We start from the raw sequence: 23,949 nt of genomic DNA, 5'->3' as shown, positions 1-23,949 counted from the left end.
ATGGTGGCACACACCTTTAATATTAGCATTTAGGAGGTGGAGGAGGAAGGATCAAGAATTCAAGGCTGGCCCACACTACCTATCAAATTTAAAGGTAACCCAGGCTACAGGTGATCCTGTCTCAAAAAGCTGAAAAAAAAACCAACAAACAAATCCCAAATTACGGCCGCCTTATCTGTAATAAGAATGGACTCACATAAACCTGTCTTCAAGCTAGCTTCCAGAAGGTAAAATGTGCTGGCAGTATTAATAACCTGACTGTAGAAGGCACACATCTGCAATTCTAGCATTTAGGAGGCTGAGGCAGGACAATCCTATCTTCAACTCCAGACCCTATCTTACAACTCCCTTCCAGCTCAGAAGAGTCTTATTTGGCCTATATATAGATTAGGTTTGGATAACAAAATAAAACAAAAGAAATCTAAACTATTTCTTATTATTAAGATATATGATAAAGTTTATCAGTAAGTTTTAAGTTCTGCCTGCACTCAATGGAAGGCCATCAATGTAGGAGAATACTTGGCTTCTCTGAAGAGATGTTTCAAAATTTCAGATTTTAGAGAACTCCAAAATTAGATAAAACCTTGAAATTTTGTAATAAAAAAAATAAACACCAGGAAAGGCTGCAACTCCAATATAGCTTGAGGTGAAATTCCACTCATGTTCACTTAACTGAGTAGTGATATGAGAAGTGAAAAAAGAAATTATTCCACTTACAAAGCTAGAACCACCCATGAGAAAACAAAAGTCCAGCTAAAAACAAGCTCCTTTCCAAGGTTATCTGCGAGGTTAACTGTTAGCAAGCCATGCTCCTACAGAAAGTGGCAGGAAAGATGAACAAACAAGCCACCCCAGCAGAGTCCAAAAATACCGAGGTAATACATAACACTAATAAATATAAGAAAGTTATAGTGCAGTTATCTGTAGCCAGGCAACCTGTCCTTCCTTTTGCTGGTTCCTTTATCCAACACATATGAATAATTCTTACTGTTCTGTATTAAAGAACTGACACAAATTGTATCAGGAACATACAGTTAAATGCTAGTTGTCATTAAAAACCACAAGCACATGAATGATATTAATTCAACTTAATCCTCAACTGATTTATGTCACAAGTCTTTAAAAATAACTAACTCTCAAGATAGAATAAAAGAACATCAGTGGAACTCTAAATGCATTTCTAGTGTGGGAGGTCCTTCTGTCTATGTGTTGCTTTTGTTGGTTAATGAATATAGAACTACTTTGAGCCTATGGCAGGGAAGAACAGAACTAGATGGGAAAGCTAGGCTGTATGCTGGGAGGAAAAAGGGCAAAGTCAGGGAGACAGACACGGGGACCTTTACCTGGTAAGCCACAGCCATGTGGCGATACACAGATTAAGAAAAATGGGTTAAGTTAATACATAAAAGCCAATAAGAAGCTAGAGCTAATGGGCCATGCACTGTTTTAATTAATATGGTTTCTGTGTGATTATTTTGGGTCTAAGCTAGCTGGGTAGCAGGGAACCAACAAGTGCCCTTCCTTCAACACATTTCAAAAGAGTGAGGGCAAAGAGGATGCAAGGAATTGCAAGAGAAGACTGCAGCATTAGCTAAGGAAACATCCACAGCTGGGTGCCATCTCATCAGAATTCACTCTCAGAATCCAAAAGAAAATGCCTGAGTGTGTTCCTACTGCTGCTTAGAATACAATATGTAATCAAAATAACAGAGCTGGTAAGGTAGTCAGCGGCCGAGCAAGTACAACTGAGGCACCAGAAGAAAACAGTGAGTGTGTGTGCACATGCGCACGCATGCCTGAAGAGCTGTAAACATGTCACATGATCACAGTACTGTATCATAACAGAGACTAAAACGAAGTTTCCAGAGCAAATGAAAGGGCCAGAAAGGCATCCTTTGATTAGCGAAATCAGCAAGTATCTGTTCAATTATTTACATGCTAAAAAACCCCCAAACCAAACCAAACCAACCAGCCAAACAACACCAAAGAAACCCAAAGACAAGGGCTTACCCATTTGGGTTGAAAGGGAATGTATTACAGAAATAAAAGAGGTGGTGTTTTAGAGAGCACAGACTGGAGGGGAATGGAACACCTCACTGCAAAAGGTCATTAAGAGCATTCTTTTCCTTAAAAAAAAAAATCTTCACATGAAAAGAAGTCATTTCAATTGAAATTTAAAGGAGAACATGGAAAGAGCTGTCTCTTTAAGACTGAGGGCACTATGTCTCCATACATCAAGACAGTTTACTTCATGTCTGCAAAAGGCCCGGAGAGTTGACAAAACTGTCTCTGCTCTGCATCCCCTACCAGGGTCACGACTCACTTCCTCTCTGCTCACATCACGCCTCTCTCAGAACACACTGACTTGGTTGTGCTACTGCATTTCCCATTACATGAATTAAGTAGAAATGAGGTTCAAAAAATACACATGAAGAAGTATTTACCATGTTTCATTAAATTATTTTTAAGCAATGTTCTCTTCTTCCCTCTGCAACAAAGTGAAACTTACATGCCAAACCCCAGCCCTCGACTGCTCTCCGGTGATGAGGACAAATGAGCGCTGCTATGGTTTTCAGATTTACAGCAATAACTCACATACAACAGAATTTTCCTTGACACTGGCCAAACTATTCCTCTTTAGACAAAGTGCATCCTTGTTTTAAGAGTTTTTGACTATATTGTCCAAGCTGACCACTTTTTGCCTTGAATGTAAACCAACAAAAGGGACCATTTCAAGAGAAGATGGGTTAGAGTGCCAAGAAAGCATTTTCTCCTTCCTGAAATTCAATCTACATTGAATTACTGATACTTTTGGCAATATAAAAGAATCACACTAATATATAAATCTCTAACACCCCTTTAGAAAAGTCTTTACAATGAATGGTTGGTTTTGATTGCAAATTTTTAATGGTTTGTAGGTTTAAAAATGCATTACTAGTGTGTGTGCATGGTGTGTATTGTGTGGACGTGTGTGTCATACATGACTGTAGAAGTCAGGATGTGGTTCTCTTTTCTACCTTGACATGGGTTCTGCAGAGTGGCTGTCAGGTCTGCATGACAGAACTATGTCTGCTGGGCTACAGACAGCCCTTGGCGATTATTTTCAGCACTGAAAACACTATCAGTTTAGAACCTCTCAATTATGAAAGGTTACCCTTTTTCTATGCACTACAGATCCTTCGGCTGATAACATCCTTTCTCTGAGAACATCTACAGACAAAAGGGAGAAAGGAAACATTATGAAAAGTGAGCATTAGCTTTCAAACATCTTCAGCTGAGTTCTGTCCATCAAATGCAGTGTCTTGTCATCAAATGCAATGTCTTGTCATTAAATGCAGTGTCTTGTCATCAAATGCAATGTCTTGTCATTAAATGCAGTGTCTTGTCATCAAATGCAGTGTCTTGTCATCAAATGCAGTGTCTTGTAAGAACTCATGGTTTTAGAAACTGTTCTAGTTTCACACGAACAGAAAAGGTTTCTAAAAATCAAGGAAAGTTAAATTCTAAAAACTCAAGACCTAATTAATTTCAAATGAAAATAAAATATGAAGTAGCCAGGATTAGATGTAAATTAGCAACAAATCTTCCTTCTTCAACATATTTCAATAATAAGTATCAGAAATGAAAAAAATGACCCATTTGTTTATAATGCTAACTAAGTAGTCAATAAATCATCTGAAGGTCACATTATATTTTCTCAAGGAAATCCAGTATAAAGGCTGGAGAGGTGGCTCAGTGGTTAAGGCGGCTCAAGTGTTTGCTGTGCAATTCTGAGGATGGAAATTTGAATGCCAGCACACATATATGCATATATACTCAAGCAGCATGTGCACACGTGTACACACACAAATAAACAGAAAAGAAAAGCACACGTTTTAACAGATTAAGTTTACTCAAAAGGGTTGCTGCTAAACAAAACTTTCAGTTCAGGAAAAGGACAATTTTCAAGCTGGAAACTAAACCAAGTCATAATTAATTATGTGGTTAGTTTAATCTGTCAAGTCTACCAAGTATTTATGCCAAATGGTCCATATCTTCTCGTTCTAGAATAGATGTTCTTCCCAGAACAGAGTAAGGATGAACCACGTGAGGACTACCAACACATTAAAAAAAAATGTAGCTGTTGAAATATATGGTCTCAACAGAATCATCTTAAATTCTTTGCCAATACCCAATTCCTTATTTTTTGGGGGGCAGACTTTAATCTATAACCCAAACTAGCTTCAAACTCATGATTCTCCTTTCTCCGCCTCCCGACTGCTGACATTATATGCATGTATCACAATATCCAAGTTCCTTGTCACTTTTAACTGTTAGATACATGCATCTCGTTTTCCTACATTACATGATAAACAGAGGATGGGGAGGAGATAAAATGCAACGAGCCACAGGTTTGTATTCAAGCCCTATTACATCCACAAGGGAGGAACAAAGTTCATCTTATTCCTTGTTATGCATCTAGCACCAAGCACAAGGCTAAGTAAATGCTTTCAGCCGAGACACTGAAAGAAAACTGCAGGCTGCAGAGCTGAATCATGTGAATATTATATACAAGTACACTATTATATTCAAATAGAAGTAAACAACACTGCTAAAAATGGGGAAAGGGGAAAGCCAGAAAGGGACAGTGCAATCAGTTGAATAAACAATTATCTTCTACCAGGTGTGATGGTGTACACCTTTATATCAAGTAGAGGCAGAGAGAGATCTCTATGGGTTCTAGGCCAGCAAGAGACACATGGTGAGACCTGTCTCAACAAAACAAAATCTCTACTCAAGTGCTTACTTTTATAACATTCCAAGGTATATAAGGGGATACAGATAAGATTAGCAATGAACTAAAATAGAAGATGAGATAGGGATTAGATTTGCAGGAAGGGGGAAGAGCTCATGTAAGCACATGTTCAACTAGAAGTCGATAAGTATCTCAAGTCAATTGATTTGATATTTCAGTTTATAAAAATTAAGTAGACAGACATACAGGCCCAGCCCAGAGCTGAGGTTATCAAAAACTGTATGTCAAACCTGAGTAAGATCACTCCACTATATTCAGAGTATAGTGCAAAAAAGTAAACAGATAAATTTAAATGATTACATATTTAAAAGAAAGAGCAGCCAATGAAACAAAACCCAGAAGTTTAGAGGGTGAGCCAAGAGCAATTGCCAAGAGCAGAGTAACTAGCACCTTAAACACAAAATAAAGAAGACGTCTGAGAAGTACACAAAGAATGGGACATTGCATGAGACACCGCATGTGACACTGAGCGGGACACGACATGGTACACTGCATGGGGCACAAGCAGGGCACCCTGCCAAGTAGGTGAACAGGGAGATGACAGTGTGCTGAGCAACAGAAGTGACAACAGGGCTCTTTCTCCTAAGTAAATGGTGACAGTGAAAACTAAGACTCCAAGACACAAGAACATAAAAAGAAAGGGAGCCTAGGTCATTGGAGACCAACTAGAACATACAGTAAAGATGATGGTTCTAGTATTTTCTATAAGTTAACATCCTGCACCAGAGTTTTGCCTTGTCTGCTTCAGGCTCCAAGGATGGGAGAGAAGGGGCAGTCTCCAACAGAAAACCTTTGCAAATTCTTCCCAACACTTCCCTTCTTCTCTGTATTTACACAGAGGCTCATAAACATACACGGCTCTGTGCACACACAAGTGCATACGGCCCTGTGCACACACAAGTGCATATGCACACACACAGCTTAAACTTCTGCACCAAGTTTCCTCTATGAAACAATGTAGCACAAAGATCCCTGAACTAGAAATAATAGCATTAGAATTCATTTCTCATTTTCTCATTTTTAATTTAAAAATTAACTTTCTCAAGAAGATAACAAATTATGGCATTTAATATAGAAAAGCAATTCAGTGAGAAGGCAGTCATAGAATCGGGAAATTTTGAATTAGAGAGTTTAGCAGGTATGATTGGAACACACTAGATAGAGCCATTAGACTGTGGATATTTTATAACTGAGCTCTTAGAGTACTGAAAGTCAGATTTCCATCTCTACACGCTTGGTTCTCAATTTTGAAGTAGGTGGAGTAAGAACACCACTTGACTCATAAGGAAATAGATTAGAATCTAAGCAGAAAAGACTGAAATAAACTGATTGAAAGCTAAGCACTGAAAAGCCCTTTTAGAAGCAATGATCACCAATTCTTGGTCAATGAGCCTATACAACAAAAGGTTTATTTGTGTTTTTACAGAACACAAGGACAACAGTTCCCCAAATTACATTTCTAAATATGAGCACAGCTAAGCTACAATCTAAAAAAAGAAAGGAAGGAAGGAAGGAAGGAAGGAAGGAAGGAAGGAAGGAAGGAAGGAAGGAAGGAAGGAAGGAAGGAAGGAAGGAAGGAAGGAAGGACATTGGAGTCGTCATTACCTGCACTACACTTTAGGTTACTATGCCTTCAGTAGGGTGTGAATATATCTCACCACAGGAGTCCTAGGACGCCCCCCTGCTATTAGTCAAGTTTTCTCTGTGAACTAAGACTGATGCACTCTACAACAGGAGGTGTACGCACCAGCCTCTGAGTTTGTCTTTTAGTCACTAATAATACAATAACTTAAAAGGTGACACTGAAATATCTGAGACAAATAGCACACGTGTGATTATTCTTAGAAATCGTTCTCTTTAACTCTACAGCCACTTAACTAAGACAGCCACTTAAACGGGAGAGAGCAGATGGGCAGTAAGATGAGAAACAAATGCTTATCCATGATGAATTTCTACAGAGTCAAACCAACTCGTTTTGATGACCTCAGATACGTATCACCTACAGCACTTCGTGTATCTTTAATTTACATATAAATTTAGAAGGATGGCTTATTCAGGGCCTTTAAAAACTCGACAATCAACAAAGCATTATTCATATTTTGTTGAAAAAATCTATAAAGTTATTAAATAGCTTTTGGAACTAATTAATACTGCAAGATATTTTATATAAAGATCTAAGTATTTAACCAAATGATAAAATACAAAACTGTCATGCCCTAACCTTAACTTTCACACTTAAACAATTAAATTATAGGCAAACAGTAATACTGAAATTAAATGAAACCACTCTGGAATTCAAACCAACTGTCCATTACATAAGAGCTTGGGTCACTGTCTTCAATTAGAATATTAAAAAATCACTACAAGTTTTTCTTTTTTCCTAGTCATTAAAAGCATTACTGCTGGGTGGTGGTGGCACATGTCTTTAATCCTAGCACTAAAGAGGCAGAGGCAGCTGGATCTCTGAGTTCGAGGCCAGCCTGGTCTACAAGACTTAGTTCTAGGACAGGCTCCAAAGCTACAGAAAAACCCTGTCTCAAAAACAAACAAACAAAAAAGCATCACTAAATAGCTAAAACATATCATTTACCATGGCCCATTTCTAAGTTAATGTTATACTCTATGGAAAACCTGAGAACAGAGGGCTAATTAAACATGAAAAGCATTTCAGGTAATAAGGTAAACATTCCTTTACCTGATTTTTTTCAGCTTAGAAATCTTACACATGCACTTAAAAAAAATACTCTGCATTTCATAAAAATTATTCAGGAAGAGCAACCCCCAGGGACGACGAACACGCAGTGACATAACTCACCTAGGTAAGGAATGCAAGGTGTCATCTTTAAGCTACTTATGTAGTCTCTGAGTCTTTTGTAGTTATCTTCTTTGCTCATTACATATTCTAATTTTTCAAAGGTAGTTTTGTCTTTTCGACTTAATAACTAAAAAACAAACAGAAAAGCCTAAGTTATTTACAAGTTCCATCTTATTTTTGCAAAGAACTGAATAGAAGCTGTATTTAGCACAAATCTGGATTTTAATTTCAAAGTTATACTTTCCTTAATTTTATTTTGGTAGGATATAAATAAAACAAAATCAGGCACATGCATTAATGACAGTATTTATAAAATCACCTTTATATGCACATAAATGAACCTATTCCTACTAAGAGGTAAACTATATTATCTTACTACTTTATGTAACTAAGTACCTTTTTATTGTTTTTTCTAACTTAAAATAACTATGTGAATACATTCATTTCAAATGTCCAAACATTTTTACCGACTGCTTCCTTAAAAACCATTCCTTCATAATCACCAAGAAATACTCAACTGTAAGTGATTAACAACTTTTCTTGACAGATCCAGAGACCGTTTGCAATACATGCGCTGGAGATTACTACAAATGACCAGGGATGGTGAAAGACAGCGACTTAGTACTCACAATACTAACTGAAAGCTCCCGGAGGTTTGTTTTGCTCTGTTAGCATTCCAAAGACTGTGGTTTAAAACCTCTGAAGCTACAATTTTGTCACAACACAGTAAGACTTGACTTTATTACATGTTAAAATACTGGCTCTCTGTACAGCATGTAAACATTTCACTTACACAATTGCCATCTAATTCTGCTATAAGGTTAACAAGAAAGTTTGTGTGTGCTACTACAGATGACAGAGAAGGAGAGTCAGTCACAGGGTGAGCAAGTGGAAGACTGTACCAGCGCTCTCAGTCTTATTTACACAGATGTATGCTTCTGTTCCTTGGGGTCTCAAAGACTGGCTCTGATAGTGGAACAGTCTGACACCTAACCCACTAGTCTTTTCTGGTCTGTGGTACGTTTTCTTGATTAATGACTGATGTGGGTGGACCTAGCTCTCAGTGGGTGCGGTGGGATGCGGCAGGCAGTCCTCAGTTTAGAAAAACAAACCAAGTAAATGAGCAGCAGCATTCCTTCACAGCCTCTGCACCAGTGCCTGCCCCCGGGTTCCTGCTTTGGCTTTCTGCCTCTAGGTTCAGATGCAACAGCCTACTCTACCCAACCTTCCCATCTAATACCTCATGCGACTCAGGGTCCTTCACAGCAAACATCTTTCCTTTCTTATAAATCTGATTTAAGCCTGGGAGGGACTTAGATATAATTCTCATTCTTTGAGCTTCACAATCTCTCCAAGCTTATCATTCCATTTTCTTCCCCCAAGTCTTCAGCATGTCTGACATTCTAGCATTGATTCACAGTGTCCAGTAGACTTTGTGTAATGATGTGGATGTTTGTGTTGTTCAAACAATGCCTGCTAGTCAACATTCCCGAGCACTTGCCATGTGGTTGGTTAGTATGGCTGAGGACTTGGAGTTAGTTTTTGTTTTTTTTTTTTTTTTTTAATGATTTAAGGTTAATAGCAACCCATGGTTACTATGTTAGACAAAAGAACACCGAGTAACAGTGTTACTATGTCAGAAGTCACACTTTATGTAACTGTCATTTACAGCCTACAAATAACCTCCTCTTTTAAGATTTTAGAAGCTGGAAAAAAGGCCCTACGAACCACCGCTTCCTGTACCATGAGTCTCACTGCTTACACTCTATGTGGTAACATTCACCAGCCTCTTTTGACTTCTCTTCCATTACTGCACCTCCGTCATCTCCAGCCACTGCTCTGTCATCTTAAACTGTGCCGCACATGCTTTACTAGGCTCTATGGCCCCTGTCACGTTTTACTTCCTTTTCACCATTTATCATTTCTCACCTTTATTTGCTGGCTTAGTTTCCTGAACTTTGAATAAGACAACTCCCTCTCGTGCTGCTCTAGATCTCTCTAGTACAAACGTGACTAAAAAACCTCATTTGGTTAAGTGCAACTCTTGCCAGCATACCACACTTACACTGAGCCTGAGCCTAGCAAGCATGGAATTGTTGGTTGCTTTTACTTAAAATTCATGACCCCAAATATTCTTTATAAAGCCCAGGGACCTTTCATGCCTCCTTAGACATAACCTCCTGGATGACATGTCTGTCCTTCCTTCTTCAAAGTTTCAAAGCTTTCTTTCAAAATTCTCAACTAAAGATTTTGTTTCTAAAGAAATTAAGGCAGCCAGAGAAGCCTTTATAGACTCCCACCACCCAGTCTACCAATTCCCTGGCATTTGTATCCAGATACACCCTCTATGTGTCTATAAGACATCCACTTCTCATACTGCTAAAAAACAATGCTGCCTTATTTTCCTTTTCATCATATTTTCTTCTCATGTTTATTACTATATAATTCATTTATTACAGATTATCTTTCTCCAGTAGACTATCAGATGTGTAAGGATGGGATCTTTATCAATCACTGAAATGAAATTTTTTAAATTTATTAAGTTTATTATAGATTAGTAGAACTCTTATAAAAAAAATCTTGTTTTCACAGAACTAGATAGGGTAAACAAAAATATTTTCAAGAAAGATAACAATTTGAAGGAAGTATATCTCACTTCTAAATCACAACATAAATCAAAGTATAATGCCTTTCTCTGGAATTTTAAAGACAAAACTCATAACTGTGTACTTATGGTCATTTCCAGCCCCCTCCATGAAATTCAGACTTTAAAGAGTGAGATCATCATAATTAAAAATGCATTTTTAAAATAGGAAAATCCTTCACCTGGTATAACATAAGAATAAAGATTGCAAGCTCTTCCACACTAATAATTTTCCAATATAGAAACGCTACAGTTTTCATATAAACCTATCCCTTAATACACCAGGAAAAGCGAGAGCAGCATTTTCTTGATTTCCTATGAACAAAGTGAGAGGCCTGGGGAGAAAGCTCCTTTAGTAAAGTGCTTGTGGAAAACAAATCCCAGTCCTGGGGGTTGGGTGGAGACAAAGGAATCCCTGGAGCAGCAGGTGGCCTACACAGTTTAACTGGTGGGCTCCAGGCCAATGAAAGTTTCTATCTCAAAAGAGAAGGCAGACAGCTTCTGAGGAGCAGCACTGAGGTTGTCCTCTGTTTCTGAATACACATGCATTAACACATGAACGTCAGCAAATGAGCATGTGCACACACACAATAATACTTTAGCATTTTTTATAATCTTCTGCTACAGACATACACATGCCTACCCCTGCACAGAGGCCTGTATGACAGGCTTATAACTCCAGCTACTTGATAGGATAAGGCAGGAAGACCCCAAGGCAAAGGCCATCCTGAGTGACAAGACATTGACTCAAAAAGTAAAAACAATAAAAAGTGGTCTGGGGAAGTAGCTCAGTGACACAGTGCTTGTGGGAGGCCTTAGGGTAGAAAAAGAAAAGGGAAGCAAGACAACCTAGAAAGATTGAGTACTCAAAGGTAAAGATATAAACACTGGCAAATGGCAAAAAAATCACATCCTAATCTTGTTAAAGTAACAGGAACCAATATGATGACTGTTATAACAGAACATGAGCAGTATCATATAATTCCATGTTTCCCACGAGATTTTTCTACAGCTCTTAAGGTTTATGGCTAAAAATAATAAAAGCTGATATTAATGAAAAATTTTAAAGGTTGTGATTCAGCTCTTCAAACTTACCAAAAGTGTAAAATGTACACTGCTAAATGCAAATTATCAGGAGAGTATGACAAGGGATGTCATCAGATACCCATAAGAGGTATTCAAAACAATTCTCTCAAGTACAAAACCCAAGCATCGGCCTCAGTCTACCCACAAATTACCTCATAAGCTCAGTGCAATGCTTATGGAGTCTTAAATGTAGGTTTCAAATAACAAAGTGCACCCATTTAAGACTCTATTACCATAACATTCATCCCACTAAGACTGACAAAAGAAACTAATAAAATCTTTACTTTGCACAGAAATCTAATGCTTCATTAAACTGCGGAGGGTTACTCACCGCCCATGTCTTAGTCAACCTGAAAATCGGCGCACTCTGTAAGCCGGAAACCACAGCCATAAGTGCATGAAGGTTATTAAGCTCATACAGTTTCTGAAGATTTAAGAAAAGGGGGGAAGAAGTATTTTTTAAAGAAAATAAATGTAGGAAAATACAGATTAACTCAATTTAGGCAGTTGGTAGAATACCAGTATTTACTAACGTCATTGTTGAAAACTGTCTACTAGGGAACCCAGAAAATTATTTTTGGCCCACAATATATTGTCCATGTTCTACCTTGGCATTTTCAACCCAAGCTCTGGGACTAAATCCAGCTCTAAAAGGGCAATATACTTTCAAAGCTGAAGTTATGGGCTGTTGTCAAGGTTAGCTGGCGTGTCCACAAGGGCCATGCCCAGGCTCTGGAAGCAGCTGCATCCTTTGCAGTGCAGTCTTACTGATTGTCTGTTTTGTGGTAAAGTCAAAAAAGGGTCTCCGTAGGTTGGTTTCGTGCCCAGTGTTCCTGCTATCCCAGGGCCAGAGTTCAAACTCACTGTCTTCAGTGCGCCCTTCCATATCCTACCTTCTCTTGTCCAAGAGCCTAAATCTTTTGTTTCTAATCCATTCTGGGATGCTACTCATACAGTATGCACACACCAAACATAAGGTCCATTAATTTCCCAAGAAACCCACTTTGCATTTGCTACTAATTTCTCAGAATCCTGTCATACTTCTCCCCTAAAAGCGGGATCTAAAAGTAAGTCATTTTACAGTTGTCCTGAGCATCAGATAAGCCTATGGTGGACATTTAATGGACAATCCAAAGGAAGCAGATAAAAACAAAACATGGAACAGGATATAAACCTTCAGTGGAGATTATATAATCCAGTCATTAAATGAGTGTACATTAAATGTTTATTTGGGACTAAATACCACCTTAAATTTGATATATGCTAAAACATGCAGAGGACCTAAAAGGAAAGAAAACTGAATTTTGAACTTCCGCCTCCACTCCCGCCTGAGTCTGCTGCAGCTTGTGGGCGTGTCCTAATATTTTCAGACTTCAAGCTTCATCACTAATGTGAGTCAATGTCCTGCATCTTGTCATACATTTTGTATTTGAATCTTTCTACATGTTTATACAGAATGCTGGTGGTTGTGTTTTTCTAAAGAATACTGACTAAAACAGGTATTAAAGGGAAAGACCAATAAGCTAAATACAAAAGGCAGAGCGTCAGAATTGTGACTTAACAGTAGTAAGAGAAACAATGGGGAATTAGGGCTTGTAATAAAATCAAAAGCTGTCAAATATAAGTTGGAGTGAGGACAGAAATTAAATTATTTGGTAAGAAAAATGGTAAACTGTATGGCTAAAAAATACAAATTAAAAAAAATCTACCAAAGACATCAGAAAAATAGAAATTGAGAATCTATGAGAAAAGTTGTAACTTTTTTAGTTAAAAACTAGTACTTACCTGACTTTTCACATAGAATGTTTTTTAAAAATTCCTGTAATGTTTCTGTAAAATCTCACATATGCGGAAGGCTAATCCTGCCACCTAGTGCCACAGAATGTTAGAACAGGATCGCTTCCATGTGTTCAGGAAATACAGGAAGAATTCCAATTTAAATAATAAGCAGAACACCCCTATTTTATTCCACCATCTTTCAATCCACAGGTGAGATAAGACCTGCTTATTCTAAGAATCATGAAGAATGAACATGGATGTACTGTGGCACTTAGCAAAGTTAACATAAATTTGGAGTTGTCACAAGTTAATCTCAGTATCTTTCTGTGGAAAACCTGCTGCTCTCTCCAGAATCCCAACTACCCTTGAAATCCATGCTGCTTCTCCAACTGTATTATTATCTTTGCCTCTCGGTAACTCTTCAGGGCACTTGATAACATCATATCTACTATTCATTTAAACTAAAGTCCAGAAGGGCATGGCGGCTCACACCTGTAATCTTTTACTTAGGAGTCAGAGGTAGGGGACATGAGTTCAAGGTCAGCATGGTCTGCTGCAAAATTGTTTCAAAAATAAAGCCTTTTCTTAGGATTTATGTGTTTTCATTTTATTATGTGACTGTGTACCACTCAAGTGCCTGGTGCCCATGGAAGTCAGAAGGAGGCATCAGGTCACCAACAGGTGCTACAAGTGCACCTGGGTCCTCTGGAAGAAGAGCAAGTGCTCTTACCCACAGAGCATCTCTTCAGTCGGCAAAGTCTTATTTTCTGCATAGGTGGGCAGTTTATTTCATGATTAAAGATAAATAAAAACAAACAAAACAAAAAAACTAATAGAAAATTACTATGTATTCTCCAATTCAATCCTACTCGGCTTTCTTCATCACCTTCAACATAGTCTGCTATCTCACAAGTAGTCATTCACCGTACACTAACATAGTCTGCTATCTCACAAGTAGTCATTCACCGTACACTAACATAGTCTGCTATCTCACAAGTAGTCATTCACCGTACACTAACATAGTCTGCTATCTCACAAGTAGTCATTCACCGTACACTAACCCGCCTATAACAATGAGAGTGACTATGAATAAAGGAAAAGGCAGAGGAAAGAGGCATTCAGTGTACTCAACCCCCTTATTTTCTAGAATCAATCAACAGTCACTTAAAACTTCCAAATGGGTGAGCTAAAGACACACCATGCTTACCTTAGCAGTTTTAATATAATGGCTCAGAACTTCTGCTCTTATTTTCAATGTCTGAGCGTGGAGAATTTCTCTAACAACCCAAAAGCTTACCTGAAAAAAAAAAAAAAAAACTAAAAATAACCAAAGGGCAAGATTTATCAAGATTAAAGTTAACATTAAATGCTACTTGGTGTATTTCCTATAGTTACTTTTAAAACACACTTTTTACTGCTCTTGAGTACGGTTTTCTTATGATTAAAAGGAAACACCATGAAATATCTAATAAAGACATCATTTTAAAAGTTTTGTGGTACCTTCTATTTCAATGAAGCACTAATTTAAAAAAAAAAAATATCAGACTCTGGCAAGATGGCTCAGCAGGTAAAAAAGGCTTCCACTGTAAGGAAGGATGGTATCCTGAGTTTGATCCCCAGAACTCATGGTGGAAATGGAGAATCAACCCTGGATTGTCCTCTGACCTTTAGGTATGCATGACAGCATGTATGCACTCAAACACGAATACACACACACACACACAAAATTATACAAATACTCATTTCAATTAATGTACTGCAAAAATAGAACCTAAGTATTTAGAGCTGGTTCAGATTTTAACCTCAGAAGACATGGCAGAAGTCTAGTGAAAGGGTCATGATTTCACAGCCTGTTATTTCTTCACTTGAAAAAAGGAGAAATATTTTAGACTTTTCTTGGAATTTCCACCTGTAAACAGTTGTAAACATGTGTGCGTGTAATTACATGCATTTTGTGAATTTATATTAACATAAAATTACATATTTTAGAGTCATTATATCTATTTAAACATATTTAGGTAGAACTTGTAACACTGATATTAAAAATAAGAGCAAATATAAGTAATTAATTCAAATCTAAGCTCCATCATCAATGACTTAATTATATTTCATGATAGACACAGTTTAAGACAAATATGATTTTTAAAATCCAAATTGTCATTTTCATCAAAAGTTGTGATGACCATCACACCCCGTGATGAACTAGGCAGCTTTCATGAAAAGACTATTAGCAAAGCTGGTTCTGACTGCCAGAGCGAAGTCTGAATAGACCACACAGTGTCTGCCTTGATTGCTAGAATATTCTCCTTGGAGATCCTGAGCTAAATCCTGAGACGTCCAAGCTCACAGAGACACCATGCTAAAAAGACTAAAATTAGCTGATTAAAGCTGATCATTTTTGAAGATACTGACAGAATAAACAGGGCTAAGAAAGAGTTTGACACAATTAGACTTTAAAAAACACCTACGGTTATCTAAACAAAAAGAAAAAACTATTTTTAAAGAAAAAGATTATCATCCAACTTTCCAATAGCCACGAACACTCTAAATAGGAAAAAAATAAAGAAAATGGAATCAAGGATCTTTTATCCAATAAAGCCAGTTTTTACCTATAAAGAACACAAGCAAATTTGCTTTCATGCCTGAACCAAGGCAGTACTGTCCAATGAGCTACCTGAGAGCAAGTTTTGGACAATAAAAATGACGATAGGCATCAACATCAGTGTAAGCTCTACATACTTATTCACAGAACTAAAATACAAACAGAGAGCGCCCCACAAGGCCAACACACTCAGACAGCACAGAGACAATGGGGACAGAGAGAGCGCCTGTAAACCTACTGTTTCCAGTCACGGTGGTATATACCTTACTCAAAATAATTGTTTAGATTTTTGGAGTATTTGTATAAACACAAGATTTCTTGGAAATGAGACCCAAGTCTAAACACTAAATTTGCTTAGGTTTCATATGCACCTTATACACAGAGCTAAAAGACAATTTTATTCAACAGTTATGAAATGCACCTACATCTTACTGTGACCTATCACATGAAGTCAGGAACAAGTCAACTCATGGTGTCACAGAGGTGCGATTTTGAGCATTTCAGGCTTGGACTTTCAGACTAGGAATATTCAGCTATTACTATGTTTAAGACTGTGGGTTGATACACAGGATAAAGCAAGTAATTAGACTACAGGTCTGTGTTTCTAGAACGCTAGACCTAAGAGTCCAGGAGAAAGAACATGCAGATATATTACAGAAGAGACAAAGGAAAAACCAGTCCCGAGAACCTCAAGTATCAGAGAGTTCCTGAGATTTCAATGAGATAGCTGTAACACCACCTACTGGATAAAAATGGGATGGTGTGACAACCAAGGGGGAGAAGGGGACAAGACAGAAACAGAAAAATACTTGGTTACTCTCTGAAGATGATGGAACACCAAGACATTATCTTTCCAACTACTAAATGATGATGATGACCTCAGGATCTTTTGTGCTTCCTTTAAGATGGGTATCTAGGTAAACCCACCAGCCCCAAGTTTCTCAGACACTGTTTTACTGCTGTGAAGAGAACACCATGACCAAGACTTTGAAGCACTGGGGCTTGCTTATAGTTTTTTAGAGGCAGGAAGCAGGCAGGCACGGTGCTAAACAGCAGCTGAGAGCTTTACATCCTGATCTTCAGACAGCAGGCAGAAACACACAGTGGGCCTGGTGTGTATTTTTGAAATCTCAAAACCTACCCCCAGTGACACACTCCCTATTACAAGGCCACATTTTATAATTCTTCCCGAACAGATCTGTTAAGAGGAGACCAAGCATTCAAACATATGACCTAGGAGTGCCATCCTCATTCAAAGCATCATACCAGGAATTCCAAACTGCGAATAAACATGATGAAATGAGAATCCACCTTCGAACGACCTCAAATAGGGGTGGGCTCTTAGATTAAAGTGCCTTCTTTGAGTTTGAGGCCAGCCTGGTCTACAGAGTGAGTTCCAGGACAGCCAGGGCTACAAAGAGAAATCTCTGTCTTAAAAAACAAAAACAAAACACCAAAGTTTAAAAACCAGAAAGACCTAGTGGTAAGGATTCAAATTTAGGTGATAAAACACAAGAACTGAAGTTAGGGGCAGCAAGAAGTCATCATCAGGAACATCCTCACACGTGGAGCCAGAGACCCAGTACTCACAGCAACCTCTTTGCAGAGGCAAACATTCAGAAAATGCCCTGTCATCAAGAACACAAATGGATTTAGCTAAGGAAGAACTGAAAATCAGTGATTAAATAAACTGGAGCTGCCCACACCACATGAATGTAATGAAAAAGGCCACAGGAGATCTTGTACAATATGCCATGACACATTTTCAAAGATAAAAAGCAAACCATACAATTTGTTTATATAAATACAATTATTTCTGATAAATCTATGAAAATTATGAAGTTAGAAAAATAAAAACTGAGAACTGGGTGTGGTTGGTGTACACCTTTGATCCTAGCACCCAGGAGGTAGAGGCAGGAGGATTTCTGAATTCAAGGCCAGTCTAGTCTACAGAGTGAGTTCTAGGACAGCCAGGACTACACAGAGAAACTCTGTCTCAACAAAACAAACAAACAAACAAATATTAAAAATAAAAAACGAACCGAGGCATGGTGGCACATGTCTACAATCCTAGCAGAGGCAGGAGGATGAAAAATTCAAAGTCATCTTCAGCTATACAGCAAGTGGAATTAGACTAAACAACACAAGACCCTGCCTCAAACAAACAAACAAACGAAGGGCCAAGAAGATGACTCAGTGGTAAAGTGCTTTGCCACACAAACAAGAAGACCTGAGTCTGCACCTCAAGCATTCACGTAAAAAGCTTGGCAGGTAGAGCTGGAGTAGGGGTGGCAGGGTCTGCAGAGACAGGAGATCTAGGGGCTTGCTCGTCAGCCAGTACAGTCAATCCATACGCTTCAAGTTTAGTGAGAGGCTGTCTTAAAAATGGGGTGGCGGTGATGACGTTCAATATGAGGAGACACCAGATGCTACTATCTGGCTCCCACAGGGTACGGCAATCAGGCACAGCCACGCCTCTCTTCACCCATAAGCACAACTCACATGATTAAATCTTCTCGTGAAAGCAACTGCATTCGGTGCAGAACTATATTTTTCTTTTTTATTCCATCCACAACTTGAGAGTTCCTAGAAGAGTAAAATAAAAATTAAGTATAAATTAACTGTAAGAAATAGCTCAGTTTTTATCATATTAGGGAACTTAAAGTCTGCATGTGTTCTTTTCTGGAATAGCCAATAAGAATGTCTAACAATATTAATTATTCTGTAAAAACTAAAAACAAGTGTTATTAGATTATATGCATAAAACCACTGTCTAAAAGATTATAGGCAGCCGGGTGGTGATGGCACTCGCCTTTAATCTCAGCACTCGGGAGGGAGAAGCAGGAGGATCTTTGTGAGTTTGAGGCCAGCCTGGTCAACAAAAACTACAGAGAAACCCTGTCTCGAAAATTAAAAAAAAAAAAAAAAAAAAAAAAAAAAGATTATAGGCAAACTTAAATTTCATAGGCAGAGTATGAAGGAATGTTCTCTGAGAGATATTAAAGTTAAATATCCCATAACACATAATCAAACCCATTCAATCATTCAGAGCTCCACAATTAGCTTTCTCTTTCTTTTTATCCATGTATGGTGTGGTGTATGTGTGTTCACCTGTTTATGGGTTTGCTAACACTGGATGTCTTTTTCAATCATTCTCCATCTCACTTTTTGAGACAGTCTCTCAGTGAGCCTGGAGCTCCCATTTTAGCCAGACTGGTTTGGCCTCAGCCAGCCATCCCCAGCCCCAGGTCCCACCTGTCCCTTTTCCATAACCCAATAAGTGCTGAGGTTCACAGACAGCTGCTACTGGTCTGATATTTTACAGGGGTGCAGAGGATCCAATGTAAGGTCTTTTGAGCCAACTCCCAAGCCCACAATTTAGCTTTTTATACATCTCATTCTTTGACCTGACAGTTGTTGACTTCAGATATTTGAAGATACCGCTAATAAAAAAGACCATGAGAACACCAAAGATTTAAGAACAGAATTCAAGAGCCGGGCGATGGTGGCGCACGCCTTTAATCCCAGCACCCGGGAGGCAGAGGCAGGAGGATCTCTGGGAGTTCGAGGCCAGCCTGGTCTACAAGAGCTAGTTCCAGGACAGGCACCAAAGCTACAGAGAAACCCTGTCTCGAACCCCCCCCCCCCCAAAAAAAAAGAATAGAATTCAAATGGCTCAATATCTTATATTAAACTCTCATTTATTTATTTATTTTTATTTTTTTTTAAAATTACACTAGTGCCCTCTACTTGAAATGAGTCAATCTGGCCTGGAGAGATGGCTCAACAGTTAAGAACACCTGCTGGTCTTAAAGAGGACCTAGGTTTGATAACCAGCACACATATGGTTGCTCATAACCATCTGTAAATCCAGTTCCAGGGGATCCACTGCCCTCTTCTGGCCTGTGTGGGCACCAGGCACTCAAGTTGTATAAAGATATGGATTCAGGCAAAACATCCATACAAATAAAATAAAAAATAAAATAAGTGATCCATTTATAATTATAAATGCTGGTTGCAAAGTGATGCAAAAGAAATGACTTTTTTTGTCACTTTACAACTGGTAGAGATAGCTTAAAAGTATCACTTCTTCCTCACTGCTTCAAAATTAGGATTACTACCTCCATATCTTACTGAATGTTAATGAAGCACATACACATGGCTAATATATGCCACCTTTTGATAAGTGTATGCTAATAGAACTGAATTACTTTGAATTTAAAGGCAAGTTTCTGTCCACAGACTTCAAGTCAATCAGAGGGTTTCAATAATACAGCAAAAGGCATCAAAGAAAAGACCCACATGAAAAAAGGAAAAGAACCCCTTGGGTAGACAACAAAATAAATCTGAAAAAGAAAAAGATGTAATCAGAACTCTTAGATGAGAAAAGTTATTATACGTGCCGTATTTTGTGTCATGTTTTGTGTTTGTGCAGGTATCTGTGTATTTTCCTTGATTTATCATATAGTATAACATCAATTAGGAGAGTATCAGTGGCTATTATATTTAATTTCTGAGATACTAAAAGAATGTTCATCAAAGGACATTACCACCTATTATAAATTTAAAATGTATCTGCATTTGTATGTGGGATAGCTCTATCATATTAGGTGTAATTATTACCTGATTGGCCGGGCAGTGGTGGCACACGCCTTTGATCCCAGCACTTGGGAGGCAGAGGCAGGCGGATCTCTGTGAGTTCGAGACCAGCCTGGTCTACAAGAGCTAGTTCCAGGACAGGATCCAAAAACACAGAGAAACCCTGTCTCGAAAAACCAAAAAAAATTACCTGATTGTTATTTTATTTGGAAATTAAGTATGATATAAGGAGGTGTAATTTGTGTCAAGCTGACAATGGGTGGACTTGTGATGGTTATTCTTGTGTCAACTTCACATCTGTGATTAACTAAAACCTAAGCAACTAGGTACCTGTGAAAAATTTTTCCCAATTAAATCATTTGACATGGAAAGATCCACCGTTAATCCAGATTTTTGAGGTGGGAAGACCCACTTTAATCTGGGCCACACCTTCTGCTGGCAGCCTAGATAAAGAACAAAAAAGAGGGAAACTATGCTCTTTGCCTGCTTACCCTCAGTCTCAATGGCAAGCCCCTTCCTTCACTGGCATTAAAGCTGGAACATACACTGAAGACCAGCTGAGACGTCCCGCTTCATGGACAGAACAATTACTGGATTCTTGGACTTCCCATCGATAGACAGCCATTGTTGGGCTAGCTGGATCATAGCCTGTAAGCCACTCTAATAAATACCCTTTCTAGAGAGAGATGGATTGATAGGTGGATGGATGGATTGATAAATGGACAAATAGATTGATTCATTCTATCTGTTCTAGAGAACACTGACTAAATACAACACCTACTTGGCAAAACTCACCAAAATATTAATTTGGCATTAACTAAGAATCCATGTGTTAGCATCTAAATAACAGGAATCTTAAGAGACTTAAGAAAATAGCAATTTAAGATAATGGCCAAGAAGTTAAAGATAACAATTAACCTTCCTATGGCTCAGTTACATAATGTGTGTGTGGAGGGGTGGGGGCAAAGCAAGGCATCCAAAAAGAGGACCCTGGAGACAAAGAGGTTAAAAAAACTACAACAAAATCTCAAATACAAATTATCTCGAGAGAATGCTATTAGGTAACTGAAAGCAGTAACTTTGAAAGTGAGGGTGGGAGTATCCTTAGTTGGTAAAATGGGGAGGGGGTGTTCAGTAGGTAAAACTGCTTGCTGCTGGACCCGAGTTCAACCTCACACAGAAGAAAAGCCCGCAAGCTGTCTTTTAATTTCTGCAAATGCTTGTGGCATGCACACACCTAAGTATGTGTACACCCATGAGCATGCACACTGTGTGTGCGTATACCCACAATAATTTTTTTTAAGGCAGAAAGTAAGGAGAGACAAAGTAAAGAGAAAGGGTAGTTGTGAACGTAGCTTGGTGGCTGAACTTATGCTCAGCATGGGTTCATTTGTCAACACCAATAAAGAAAAACAGAAGATGTAAGATCTTCAAATTGAGCAACCACCATAGGGAAATGTAATTAGAAACCCCGATTAATAGTAAAGAGTAATCCCACGTCCTTAGGAAGAGTCAAGAGATTCCAGAGAGGGAGCAGTTGAGGAAGGCAGGATGCCAGCAGTAGGGAGACAGGTATGACTGAAAGGGACAGCAGGAAGGAAAGTTCCAAAATGGAGAGCTGTTTCAGGTATCTAAGTAGTATAGGTCTGTATGCACAATAAAGCATCACAGAACTACATGGACATGCATGCACAATAACATCACAGAACTACACGGACATGAATGCACAATAAAGCATCACAGAACTACATGGACATGAATGCACAATAACATCACAGAACTACACGGACATGCACGTACAATAAAGCATTACAGAACTACACGGACGTGCATGCACAATAACATCACAGAACTACACAGATATGCATATACAATAAACATCACAGAACTACATGGACATGCATGCACAATAACATCACAGAACTACACGGACATGTATGTACAATAACATCACAGAACTACATGGACATGCATGCACAATAACATCACAGAACTACATGGACATGCATGCACAATAACATCACAAAACTACATGGACATGTATGTACAATAAACATCACAGAACTACACGGACATGTATGTACAATAACATCACAGAACTACACGGACATGAATGTACACTAAACATCACAGAACTACATGGACGTGCATGCACAATAACATCACAGAACTACACGGTCATGTAGGTACAATAAATATCACAGAACTACACGGACGTGTATGTACAATAAACATTACAGAACTACACGGACGTGTATGTACAATAAACATTACAGAACTACACGGACGTGCATGCACAATAAACATCACAGAACTACATGGACGTGCATGCACAATAACATCACAGAACTACATGGACATGCATGCACAATAACATCACAGAACTACACGGACATGTATGTACAATAAACATCACAGAACTACACGGACATGTATGTACAATAAACATCACAGAACTACACGGACATGTATGTACAATAAACATCACAGAACTACATGGACATGCATGCACAATAACATCACAGAACTACACAGATATGCATGTCTAGACACTACTTTCTGATTTTGATACAGTACTACCACGAAGGTGTAATTGCAGGAAAACCAGGTACAAGGTATGGGGGATTTCTCTGTATAGGTTTTGCAACTTCCCATAAATCTAATGTTTGTACTTTTTTTTGCAACTTCCTATGTGCTTTAACTACCTTAAAAAACAGTATTTAAAAATGGACATAAAAAATCCACTTAAGGGATTAGAAAACTAGAATTGGGGGCTGGAGAGATGGCTTAGAGGTTAAGAGCACTGGCTTGCTCTTCCAGAGGTCCTGAGTTCAATTCCCAGCAACCACATGGTGGCTTACAACCATCTCTAATGAGATCTGGTGTCCTCTTCTGTGTGCAGGCATACATGCAGGCAGAATGCTGTATACATAATAAAGAAATCTTATTTTTTAAAAAAAGAAAGAAAGAAAGAAAGAAAGAAAGAAAGAAAGAAAGAAGGAAAGAAAGAAAGAAAGAAAGCTAGAATTGTATTAGGACTCAGCACTCTCTTCTTCAGTCCTGACCTGCACTTACAGCTGCCTAGACTTTAGGGAATTTTGACCTGTTCTACCTAACCTCCCATCAGCCCGGGGAAATGGCTCAATTGTTAAAGTACTTGCCATGCCACTATGAGGACCTAAGTTCAATGCCCAGTTTACAGGCAAGCACTGCAGCAGGCACCTAATTTCCAAAAATAAAGTGCAGGAACTAGAGATGACTCAGCAGCTAACAGCACTTCCTGACCCTGCAGAGGACGCGGGTTCAGTTCCCAGCACCACTTTCAGCTAACAACCTTCTGAATTACAGTTCCAGGGGACACTCTCTTCTGGCCTTTATAGGCATTGCACACACACAGTGTACAGACAAAAACAAATAAATCCTTAAAAACAAAAAGTGCAGAGCAAAGAGGAGAACATCTGCTGTTGACCTCTGGCCTACATCCACTCACACTCAGGCAGTACAGGGATCTTAGGGAGGGGGACTAATGTACTTCACTAATCTATTTGAAAAACAAAGTATTTGTGAGATGAAGTCTTGCTATCCCAGGCTGGCCTTGAACTCACTGCAAATCCCCTGCCTCAGCCTCC

The 23,949-nt window shown here is 38.6% G+C and overlaps 1 protein-coding gene across 5 annotated transcripts in view; it reads right to left on the bottom strand.

Annotated features, from left to right (window-relative positions):
- Positions 1 to 23,949, bottom strand: part of Ralgps2 (Ral GEF with PH domain and SH3 binding motif 2) — a 139,045-nt gene that overhangs the window by 55,471 nt on the left and 59,625 nt on the right. For all 5 annotated transcript variants that reach the window (XM_057769272.1, XM_057769275.1, XM_057769273.1 and 2 more), the window contains 4 exons: positions 18,224 to 18,307; positions 14,327 to 14,416; positions 11,672 to 11,764; positions 7,611 to 7,737 (listed from right to left, as the gene is read on the bottom strand). In XM_057769272.1, coding sequence (XP_057625255.1) covers positions 7,611 to 7,737; positions 11,672 to 11,764; positions 14,327 to 14,416; positions 18,224 to 18,307 — 394 coding nt within the window. The remainder of the gene's footprint in view (positions 1 to 7,610; positions 7,738 to 11,671; positions 11,765 to 14,326; positions 14,417 to 18,223; positions 18,308 to 23,949) is intronic.

This window comes from Chionomys nivalis, chromosome 5 (assembly GCF_950005125.1).
Source record: "Chionomys nivalis chromosome 5, mChiNiv1.1, whole genome shotgun sequence".
NCBI classification, from domain to species: Eukaryota; Metazoa; Chordata; class Mammalia; order Rodentia; family Cricetidae; genus Chionomys; species Chionomys nivalis.
The sequence above is the reverse complement of the archived record's forward strand: the minus strand, read 5'-3'. Positions and strand labels throughout refer to the sequence as shown.